At 50.8% G+C, this 12172-nt stretch overlaps 1 protein-coding gene across 1 annotated transcript; it reads left to right on the forward strand.

The window, feature by feature from the left end:
- Positions 1–8498: 8498 nt before the first annotated feature.
- Positions 8499–10228, forward strand: LOC308533946 (protein SET-like; the record flags this gene model as incomplete). Its single annotated transcript, XM_081112178.1, has 1 exon — positions 8499–10228. The coding sequence occupies one exon, from the start codon at positions 8499–8501 to the stop codon at positions 9369–9371; it is 873 nt and encodes a 290-aa protein (XP_080968304.1). The 3' UTR covers positions 9372–10228.
- Positions 10229–12172: the final 1944 nt, after the last annotated feature.

Here is a 12172-nt window from a genome sequence, read left to right on the forward strand (position 1 = left end):
GGAAGAGAGAGAGAAACCTTGATGTGAGAGAGAAACATTGATGGTTGCCTCCTGATGCAACCAGGGCTTGAACTCGTAACTTAGGTATGTGCCCTGACTGGGAATTGAACCCACAACCTTTTGGTATATGGGATGATGCTCAACCAACTTTTGTTCACCCTGGGGCTCTCCTGGACAAGGGCGGAGCATCCTGGCTTCTTGTGGGAGTAGGAAGTTGACTATATCCATCTCTGACCCTTGTCTTTCCCTGGCCCCCTCACTAGTCACAGGTGAGGACTCCTGGTCATCAAGACATTCTCCCCAAGGCCAGCCAGAAACTAGAGTCCAGTATCTTCCCAGATCCCCCCACACCCCATCTTCAGCTTTCCTTACCTTGGCTTCTCAAATATGTCTGTAGGAGGAAAGCGTCTCAAGTCTGTAGGGACCTGGAGAGAGGGAAGGCTGTGTCCGTGCCACCTCCTGCTGCTTCCTTCAGCACCCACGCACCCCTCCCCTATTACTGAAAATAGGTGGGCAGTGGTAGTCAGCTTCTCTGGTCCTGTCCTCTCTCTTGCTTTCCAAGCACTATTCCTTTTATCCCCTGAGCAGTCATTCTAGTTTTCTGATGCCAACTCAATTCTGAGCCCTAGTCCCCCTCCCTCCTGGGAGATGGTCCCACCTTTGCCTATACCCATCTAGTGAAACTTCCATTCCTTGAGGCAACTGAAGAACAACAAATGCTCACACTTGTTCAGAGCTTTATAGCTTCCAAAGCATTTTATTCACATATTCTTACTCAATCCTCACCCCATTCAACAGACGAGGAAATCAAAGTTACAGGGCCTGCTTGTCCAAGAACACAAAGCAGTAAGTGATGGAGCCAGGACTTGAACCCTAGTCTCACGACTCTAAAGCCAGTTCTCTTCCATCCTGTCCCCATTTGATTGTCAGTCTTGGTGGACATTCTCAGAGAGGAGACCTTGTGGGCATCCTCTTATGGACACACCCCTCACACCGCCAAAGGTGTTCCACATGTCCTCTGATAAACACGCATGCCCGCCACTCATGTCTCACACAGACACGTTCCCTTCCTTCATATACCTCGGCACACCCCCCTCCCAGAGTGCCATATGCCTCAGCAACAGACGTGCACTTAAATATGTGAACGGCAAAAATAGGCTGTCTCTGAGTATGCAGAGACCTGGGCCAGCCACACCAGGTGCCTGCGGACTCCTTTGCAGGGTGTACACAAACTGTAGCAGTCTCAACTGCTGGATGCGCACACAAGCACCTCCACATGCGTGGACATGGGTAGCTACACATTGCAGACCTCTCAGAACTAGCTTTTAAACATACACGCTTCCTAAATTATCATTCTCTGCCATCCTCCTCCCCCTGTGCCTCGCCCCAAATGGACCTGCTTGTCCTCAGGCATGATCATAAACACACTTGATATTTGTGTATCTGTGTTCAGACCATGCATGCTTGTACACACCACGCACACACACACACGCACACACACACACACACACCCCTCTGATGCATTCTGGTCTCATATGCTTTGATACAGACATCCCCCAGTAACACATGAGCCCCCATTCCTCCTGGGCACATACACGCATGTTTAGACCTGAACATGTGTGCTGTTACCAGATCCAGTACTCTGCATGAAGGCCTGCATGCAGCTTGCTATTCCAAGAGGAGCCCCTTCCTAAACCTGGGCCCCCTTATCCCAGAGGAAGGCTCCCAGCTCCGTCTCCTACCTGAGTGCAGAAAGGACAGCGTTCAGGGGAGAGCTGCGGAGCCTGACCTGGTCAGGGGCTGTATATATGGGGCAGCAGGGCGCCCCCACCCCCACCTGCACCCAGTCCCCAGCCCGATTTAGAAAGGCTGTTGTCACTAGAAGCATTTCCCCCAGGCTCTCCCCCCCCTCTTCCTAAACACCACTCCCCTCCCCCCTTCCAGCCAGGAAACAATTGGAAGTGGTCGTCATTGTTATGGCATGGAGAATGCAGGGTCTGAGTTCCATGGGGCGGGGATGGCTCAAAGTGCAGCCAAAATATCTCCCAGGCCAGGCCTCAAATTCCACAGCTGGCAGGAGAGGGAACTGACCACAACTGACCACCGGTGACCTCAGGCAGGCAGCGCCTGGCCCTCCCCAGGGCTCTCCTGGCACTGCTGCCCCTCGGCCCCCTGCCCCAAGCACCGGCCTGGCCCCATTTGCACAGTGTCCTCCCTGCTCCCTGGCTTGAGTCCTGCATCCAACTGAGATGGGAGGGGGCTGAGTGTCAGCAGCAGCGGGTAGGGCAGAGTTGGGGACCTGACCCCAAGATGGGGGCCAGACTGAGGTGGCTGGAAGAAGGTTTCCCAGCCAAGTGGCAATAACAACAACCAGGAAGCTTAGAGATGGAGACTCTGGCACAGGCACTAATTTCCTTGGACTAGCCAGGTGATGTGTTGAGGTCACTGAGCCTCAGAGCCAGACAGGCCTTAGTGATGGGTCCAAGCCCTTCATTTTATGGAGAGGGGAAGTGCCTTCTTTAAAGTCAAGCAGCCAGTCAGGGCAGCAAGATTCTGAGGGCAGAAAGAAAACTCAGCAAGTGGGGGAGGAAGCCCACGGGGGTGGAGGGAGGCTAGAAAGGAGGGCAGGGAGCCTAAAGACCCAATGTGTGCGGAGCGCAGGGTCCAGCTTCCAGATGGTCCTGCTTGATGGAGCCTTTGCCTGACTCCTTTTCCTAGCTCTGCCCATAGGTGCTAAGTGCCTAGCCCAGAGCCAGACGATCCGGAGCCACAGAGAGCACAGCTCCCGTAGAAGGAGACCCCTAACCAAGATAGCCGTTGCCTGGCCCACCCGACCCCTTGTGTTCTGTGGGATGGTCTCTAACCAAGCCTGGTGAGACTGGTGTTCTGGCAAGTGGGGCAGAGAGACAGCAAAGATCTGCCCCTTTCTTGCGGGCCTTAGGGACAGCCACAGAGTTAGTAAGGAAAAGGAGCTGGGGCTCAGCCTGTGAGCACAGGACACAGCCAATGCCACTCTCTCCCAGCAATGGTGTGCAAGCTCCACTGGCTCCGTGGCCAGGCAGCCACTGCGTGGTTTGATTTAGAACCCCCCTCCTTCCCAACTGCAGGTCTTCAGCGCGAGCGGGTTAAACCATCTGATGAGCTGTCAGCTTGGAAGGAGAGCGGCAGGCTGGGGGATGGGATAGTGCAGGTCCACTTTGCAGGGAGGGAGGGCATAGCAGGGAAGGACAAATCTAGGCTGGGAGCCTCCGTGGGGGCTGCTTGGTAACCAAGGCATAGCCTGAGGATATTGAGCAGCTGTAGGGAAGGGTGCAGGCAAGTGGGGGTAGAGCATGAACACAGGAGCCTTGTCCAGTGCAGCCACAGCGCTGCAGTGCTGAGGTATACAGCTGCTGGGGTGGCCCTGAGGGGGCCCAACTGCTAACATTTCCAGCAGAACAAACTCTGGGGGTCCTGACCAGGCCCTGCCAGGTGCCGAGGAAGAAAGCCCACTGGTAGGGACCCCAGGGATTGACAATGAAGGGCAAAACTCTCTCTCTCTCTGTCCTTTTTATAAAAAAAAATTTTAATTGATTTTTAGAGAGGAAGGGAGAAGAAAGAGATAGAAACATCAATGATGAGAGAGAATTATCGATTGGCTGCCTCCTGCATGTCCCCTGCTGGGGATTGAGCCCGCAACCCGGGCATGTGCCCTGACCAGGAATTGAACCGTGACCTCCTGGTTCATAGGTCAACACTCAACCACTGAGCCACACTGGCCAGGCTCTCTCCTCTTTTTAGAGACTAATTACTTTTATATTTTTTAATTACATTGTAAAGTCTACATCTACAGTTTAATCAGGAAGAAATGCTTCAGCAAAATGTCTTTTCAGGCACCCCTTCCAACTTTCCAAGCTCAAAGCTTCCATCCCTCTCTGGTTTTCCAAGGCTCAGGCACAGAGGCAGGCAATTGAGATGCACCAAGAATACTTGGGACATGGCTGAGCCATTTCAAAGCCAGTGTCTTCACTGAGGGTAGGGGAGGCCAGGGGATTGTCAAGGGCAGGGAAAAAAAAAAGGAGACATATGTAATACTCTTTGTAATACTTTAAGCAATAAAACAATAAAAAAATAAATTTAAAAAACAAAAAAAACAAAGCCAGTGTCTTCACAGCTGGCCTCCCTGGCTGTGGAGCTGGGAAACCTTTTGTACATTTAGTAAATCAATGGTACTTTGTTTTCCTCCTGGTGGGCTTGGGAGCACTGGCCTACTGATGTGACAGAGCTCAGCCTCCTCACCTCTGGATTTCCTGCCTTGGATCTCCAGTCTGAAGACAGGGTCTGATATCCTTAAAGATCCCCACTCATTCCCCAAGCCTCTGGCACCCGCTCTTGGTTCCAAGATTCTCTTCCCTCTGCTCTCTACTATATGAACTGAGCAGCTTTGCTGATTCTTTCATTCAACAAGTATTTACGGAGTGCCTACTAAGTGCTAGTTATTGTTCTAGTCCGTAAGGATCGAATGGTGGCCAAAATAAAGACCCTTCTTCCGGGCAGCTCTATTTCACTGTTTGCAGAATCGCAATCCAAGACTGAGCTTATAGCCAGTGCCTTTGCTCACACGTACATTCCTGGTGGGGGAAGTGAGGGGCCAGGGGCCCCACTGGGCGAGGTGGGTGGGGATCTCACAGAGTGTACTATAGAGTGATAGCAGACAAGACAAAGGAGAGCAGAGCAGAATGCTATAAATAAAGAGCGACTGGAAGAAGGCTCCTTCACCAAGGTAGACCAAATAAGGCCTGGAGTGGAAGGAAGGTGATCTGCCTCCTCTGCCCCTCCCGCACCTCCCCTCCCCGGCATTGTGTCTGCTTTGTCTGGGCTCTGTCACCACCCTGATCAAGTGTCAGGCCCGAGCAGGGGCTGTTTTCTGTGAACATGCCAGCGGGAGTTCAGAGAAAAAGTTGCTAAAATTACTATCGGGAATGGGGGGGAGGAGAGACATGCTCAGGCAAGTTAGAGGAGACCCCGTTGTGGAAAGAAGCCCCCAAATCCGAAAGAATGGGAACAGGAGAGGGGCAGGAAGAGGCAGGGGGTTTGGCCCAAGAATGAAGCACCAGTTGTTTGTGCACATGGGAGAAGGCACCCACCCTGGATCAGGGCTGAGCACTCCTATTTGCCTGCCCCCAGATTCCCTGACCTTGGGGGGACCCCAACCCTGGCTCCACATGAGCCTGGGATTAGGACCTGAGCTTTGTGCCTGTCTCAGGTTTCCCTTTACAAACAGCTGCTCCTTCTTGTCATTTCTTTTGTCTTCCTCCTGGCTCCAAAATCTACCCTTCTACACCCGCCCTCACTCCCTAGTCCAGAGTCTCTGCTCTCCCACAGAGAGTGGACAGCTGGAAATGTGGGGTCAGGGGCTGAGGCTGGCCTAGTTTTGCTGGGGTGTTTATGAAGGTGGATCTTGCCATCAGGGAGTGTTTGGATGAGCACAACTTACCCCAAAGGAGGCTTTGTGGACTTGGTCCGTTGGATCTAGTGCTGGAAGCCTCGGAGGGCATGCCTGGTGAACTTTGGGGTCAGTCACAAAGATTCACTCCATTTTCCAGCTGTGTGGTTGAGGTCAATCACAGAACTTCTCTGAGTCAGTTTCATCATCTGTAACATGGGGATAGTCATATTTCTCTCCCAGGGCTATAAAGACCACCAGAGTGTGTATAGGTAACAGGTCCGGCACAGCCCCAGGCACACAGTGGGCCCTCGCTAGGTAGCAGCTTTATTGTTAGGAACACAGACCTCTCTGCAGGTGGGGAGGGCAGCTACACCGCTGTAAGTTCTCTGCCCCACATCTCCCTCGGCCCCACTACATCAACTTGGCTCAAGGGATGGTCTGGGCCAGGGTGGAGAGAGACTCAGCAATCCTGTGGTCTCTTTTGCCCAGACTGTGGCCGCCTCTGGGAACATCATGGCCAGGAGGCCAAGTCCTCAGGCTGTCCCATGCTCAGTTTAGGCCCACATCCCCTGAGGCTGGGAGTGGTGCCACTGCCCGAGTGCAGGCCATGGACTAGGCCTCATGACAGGCCAAGGAGCTGAGCTGAGGTCCACCCAGAGTTGCCCAGGCTAAGTGGTGACATTCGCCAAGGACATCTGACAAGGTAGAGGCTGCTTGGCCAGTAGACCCCACCAGTGGCAAGATATGTCTGTGTGTGTCCTGGCTAAAGATCTTAGGGATCCTAAGTGGAGTTGCCTGGGGAGCTGGACTGGCCTTAGGAAATGGGAGTTGGGTAGTGGAGGGGAGATTAAACTGAAGCCCTCAGACATGGGAACCATCCCTGGGCTGGAGCCAGATGCAGAATACAGAGGGGCTAGCAAGCTCTGGGAGGAGACTGGCCAGGGTATTGTGATGTGGAATAATTGGACAGACTGAGAAATAGCATCCTGGAGTCACCTGCTGGGTGACTCAATCTGGAGCCCTGCACACTGCTCTCTCTATTTTGGGCCCCAGCTGGGGACCCAGCACAGGCCCCTGCTCCTCCACCTGAGGACCAGCTCACGGCATCCCTGTGCTGCTGGGCCGAATCAGCCCGGGATATGGAAAGACCATGGGATTTACTAGGGGTGAATGGGGAATTGCTCAGTGAGGAGCCAAGAGGCTGAGTAATCAGGAGCACCCTTCCCAAGGGGAGAAGTTCTGTACCTCATTCCTTTCTTCAGAGGCCCCACTTCCTTAAGCAGGCCTCCCTGGGACCATCGCCTGTTTCCCTGCCTCTACCCCCATCATAAACGCAGGCATACAGATATGCATACGTCTCTGCATAAAGACCTATAACATACAGTCTCAGCTACCTTCTGTAGCCAGTCTTAAGACAGAACATTGGTGTTTGGTGAACTTGCCAGGAGTGCCTCCCTCCCAGCTTCCAGCCTACCTCATTCTTCTTCCCGCTGCCCAGCTGGGTCCCAGTCAGTTCCTAATCAGATCCTTTGCTGACCGTGCTGTGTGTCTAGCTCTGTGGGGGCCACAAGAGGATCACATGGCTTCTGACTCCCAGGCATTCCCATCAGCTCAGGAAGCCACAAGTAACGTAGTGGAAAGCAAGGGAGGATGGTTCAGGCTGCACGGTGTGGTCCGCATCCATACAGCTCAAAGGCAGAGAAGCTCTTGTTCAGTGTGGGCTGAACAGGCAAAGGTGTCTAGGTGGGCACCTCAGCTGGGGCTTGAAGGGAGGAGGGCAGGGCTTTGAGAAGCACTGGGAATGGAGTGTGGCCTAGGTGGTCAGAATCACAGCATGGCCAAAGGCATGGCAGGGGAGGGCACGCTGAGGTTCGTAAGGACCCAGAGGACATATTCCTGGGGTCTGGAGATTTCAGGTGGGGCCACATTGTAGAAGAGGAGAAAGGGAAGGGCTGTTCATAGGTGGAGAGCCTTCCTGTGCCAGGTACCATGCATATTTTCTCCCTTAATGCTCACATTTGCCTGTCAATTAAATTGCATTTTATGGTTGAATAACGCGGTCCTGAGGCTAAGATGTTTGTTCAAGATCAGGCAGCAAGAGTGGTGCTGGGATTCAAACCCAGGTCTGTCTTGCTCCAGAGCGCTTTCTACTGACACTACTATGTTTCCCAGACTAGCAAAATGGCCACCAATATCCTGGAGGCAGTGAAGAACGACTAAAGCTCTGGATCAGGCGCAAGCACTGTGAGGCTGTGACAGCAGTTTTAGGGGCCTCACGGGAGTACTGTTGGGTGCTTTGGGAGAGAAGAGTCTAGAAGCAGGGGGACCCTAGAGAAGGACAGAATAGCAATCAAGGTCAGGAGGAGGATGTGGCTAGCAGATGTGAAGAGGAAAGGGCAAATCTGGAAGGATTTTTAAGGAAGAGAAAAATGCCTTGCTACAGACTGGACATGGGAAATGAAGAAGGAAGACTCATGACTTCATGATGTCTGGCAAGGACAGGGATGGTGGCAAAAGGGAACCAGCTCGTAGGCAGGCAGCAGGATGGACCAAGTGTTCGGTTGCGGGGAGTTGGAGGTAACAATGGGGCGTGTGATGGAAGATGCTTTGCAACCTTGTAGGAAGTTGGAATTACGGGTCTGGCAGGAGGCTGCTGAATGGGACTGCCTGCCTCAGGGACAGCGGAAGAAGCCATGAGATCGGAAAGAGGAAGAAAAGCTAGAGGAGATACACATGGTACCAAGCTAGAATGAAGAGACGTGCATAGAGAATGAAGACGGTGACTCAAAAGAGCTAGGGAACATGAGAAAAGGGCAGTTTCCTAGAAGCCTGAAGTGTTTCAAGAGGAACAGGTGGCTGTAGTGTCAGATACCAAAGAAAGACTTCGTGTCAGGGAGACGGAGAAGAGAAAATGAAATGATCTGGGAGCAAGCACCTTCTGTAGAACCCCAGGGCAGAGCCAGGCTGCAGTGAGGCATTAAGAAAAGGATGAAGTCTCAGCGCGCCTTCCAGCCCCGCCGCCTCCCTGCGATCGGCTCCTCGGACGCGCCCCCCCCCCCCCCCCCGCGCCATGGCCCCCAATCGCCAGTCCTCGCTCCCACCACAAGCGAAGAAACCCAAAGTGCCTCCAGCCCCGAAGCCGGAGAAGAAGCCGGCCCCTCCGGACGGGCCGAAGGGAGAAAAAGAACAGCAAGAAGCGATTGAACATATTGATGAAGTACAAAATGAAATAGACAGACTTAATGAACAAGCCAGTGAGGAGATTTTGAAAGTAGAACAGAAATATAACAAACTCCCCCAACCATTTTTTCAGAAGAGGTCAGAATTGATAGCCAAAATCCCAGATTTTTGGGTAACAACATTTGTCAACCACCCACAAGTGTCTGCACTGCTTGGGGAAGAGGATGAAGAGGCGCTGCATTATTTGACAAAAGTTGAAGTGACAGAATTTGAAGATATTAAATCAGGTTACAGAATAGATTTTCATTTTGATGAAAATCCTTACTTCGAAAATAAAATTCTCTCCAAAGAGTTTCATCTGAATGAGAGTGGTGGTCCATCCTCAAAGTCCATTGAAATCAAATGGAAATCTGGAAAGGATTTGACGAAACGTTCAAGTCAAACACCGAATAAAGCCAGCAGGAAGAGGCAGCATGAGGAACCAGAAAGCTTCTTTACCTGGTTCACCGACCATTCTGATGCAGGTGCAGATGAGTTGGGAGAAGTCATCAAAGATGACATTTGGCCAAACCCATTACAGTACTACTTGGTTCCTGACATGGATGATGAAGAAGGGGAAGGAGAAGAAGAAGATGATGATGATGATGAAGAAGAGGAAGGGTTGGAAGATATTGATGAAGAAGGGGATGAGGATGAAGGTGAAGAAGATGAAGATGATGGTGAGGGGGAAGAAGGAGAGGAAGATGAAGGAGAAGATGACTAATGAACGCTGATGGATTCCAACCTTTTTAAATTTTCTCCAGTCCCGGGGAGCAAGTTGCAGTCTTTATTCTTCTTCTTTTTTCTCCCCCTCTTGTGCTCAGTCGCCCTGTTTTTGAGGTCTCTTTTCTCTCCTTTACACCATGGTTCTCACCTTATTTGGGGGGGGATGTACCTTGAGCAGAATACAGTGGGAAAAGAATCTTTGCTCCTTTCTGTTCCAAATTCATTTTTATCCCTTCCCCTCTCAAGAAAAACTTAATGGAATCAACACCACCGTGCTCTGTGGGAAAAAAGAAAAACCTTCTGCTCCCTTAGCTCTGCTGGGAGCTGGAGGTGGCTAGGCCCCTGTGTAGCAGTGCATAGAATTCTAGCTTTTTTCCTCCTTTCTCTATATATTGGGCTCAGAGATTACAGTGTCTCTATGTGAATATGGGCAGTTAGCATTTACCAACATGTATCTGTCTACTTTCTCTTGTTTAAAAAAAGAAAAATTTTTTTTAAAAAAGGGGCGTTATAGAAGGTCAACAAAGGGTGGGTTTGAGATGTTTGGGTGGGTTAAGTGGGCATTTTGACAACATGGCTTCTCCTTTGGCATGTTTAATTGTGATGTTTAATGGACATCCTTGCAGTCTAAGATGACACTTTTAAAATAAAATTCTCTCCTAATGATGACTTGAGCCCTGCCACTCGATGGGAGAATCAGCAGAACCTATAGGATCTTATTTGGAATTGACATTTCTCTATTGTAATTTTGTTCTGTTTATTTTTAAATTTGCTTTTTGCTTCACTGGAAAGGAAAGATAATGCTCAGTTTTAAACGTTAAAAGTGTACAAGTTGCTTTGTTACAATAAAACTAAATGTGTAAAAAAAAAAAAAAAAGAAAGAAAAAGAAAAGGATGAGTGAACAGGAAGTGGAGGCAGTGGGTGTAAACCATGCATGTGAGGAGCTTGGCAGTGAAATGAAAGAGATTAGACAGCAGCTAGAAGGGAAGAGGGCCAAGTAACACTGTTTTGTTTTTAAGGCCAGGCAATCCCAAACACATGAAGAGGGGATGATAAAAGATGCCCCTTTTTTGTTCCCCATTCTCTTTTACAATTTCTGGTTCTATTTTTAAAATGTCTTTTCTTTTTTAATTGATTTGAGAGAAAGAGAGAGAGAAACACTGATTTGTTGCCTCACTTGCTTATGCTTTCATTGGTTGATTCTTCGTATGTGCCCTGACCAGGAATTGAACCCACAACCTTGGCTATCGGGACAATACTTTAACCAACTGAGCTACCTGGCCAGGGCTTGGTTCTATTTTCTTATTGCCACCTTTCTTTCTGGAAGCCTGAGAGGTGGTCTGGAAATACCTGAAGAGCTGAGAAGCTCACCACCACACAGTGGGCTTGCAAATGGGAGGCTCAGCCTGCTCTCTCCTCATCCCTAGATACACATGTAGGCAGCCCCGGCCCTCACACTTTGGCCCTCACCAACTGGCCAAAGAAAGGTCTTGGCATCCCGTGTTCCAGGGTTTGAGGACTAATGTAGGGCTAGAGGGCAGGGAGTAGCCCTAGAGAGTCATCTGGAAACACAATTAGCACCCATGCCTCCGCTCCTCCTCCTTGCTTATACCTCAGTATTTTAACTGTAGCTAGAAAGGTGATGTTCCTGGTTTGGTGGTACAAGTGCCTCTACCTGACATAACATAACCCAGTGCCACAACTCAGCCGAGGGATAACTGCTGCTCTCTGGGAGCAGGGCACTTGCTGGTGTCCCAAGAGGACGGGGGGGGGGGGGGGGGGCGGGGGCGGGGGAGGAAGGCCGACCCTTCTCTGATGCTCCTGTGCTGTGGTGTCTGGAGCATTCTTGCTGCTGGATGTGAATTTCATCCCTTTGCTATGCATGCTCCAAAGTTCTACACAAATATTAGAAACTGATCAAGAACACACACAGGTGCCACATTATGCAGGTCCATGGGGGAAGGTGGTAAGTGACTGCCCTGGGTCTGATGTGGAACAGAAGAGCCTGGGGAACTGGCTGCTGTTTTCTCCCAAAGGAGCTTTCAGGGGCGGCAGGCAGCCTGACTGCAAGATCGCCTCGGAACCACGGACCAGACTAGGGACTGAGAGCTGGTCAGGCTCCTTGGTGTCTGAAGGGACCAGGGCTGGAGTCTCAGCTTCCTGACCTGCAATAGGGAAAGAAGGGCCTTTATTAAAGGGCTCTGGATTTTAAAAAATATATATTTTATTGATTTTTTTTTTTCAGAGAGGAAGAGAGAGGGATAGAGAGTTAGAAACATCAATGAGAGAGAAACGTCGATCAGCTGCCTCCTGCACATCTCCTATTGGGGATGTGCCCGCAACATGCCCTTGACCGGAATCGAACCTGAGACCATTCAGTCCGCAGGCCGACACTCTATCCACTGAGCCAAACTGGTTAGGGCAGGGCTTTGGATTTACTAGATAAAAAGAACCTGATGCCCTAACCAGTTTGGCTCAATGGATAGAGTGTCGGCCTGCAGACTGAAGGGTCCCAGGTTCGATTCCAGTCAAGGGCATGTACCTTGGTTGCGGGCACATACCCTGTAGGGGGTGTGTAGGAGGCAGCTGATAGATGTTTCTAACTTTCTATCCCTCTCCCTTCCTCTCTGTAAAAACTCAATAAAATATATATATATTAAAAGAACCTGATACATTCTGAGCAGGAAGAGTGGAAGAGAAGCAAGATGGTGAGGTAGTTGCTTTGCTGGGAGTAGGTAGAGCCAGCAAAGGGTCCATGGGGAGCTGGACAGAGGGGCAAGCCAGGAGGTGCAGCTGAG

The sequence above is a fragment of the Myotis nattereri genome, assembly GCF_964212035.1.
Source record: "Myotis nattereri genome assembly, chromosome: 1".
In the NCBI taxonomy this organism is placed as follows: domain Eukaryota; kingdom Metazoa; phylum Chordata; class Mammalia; order Chiroptera; family Vespertilionidae; genus Myotis; species Myotis nattereri.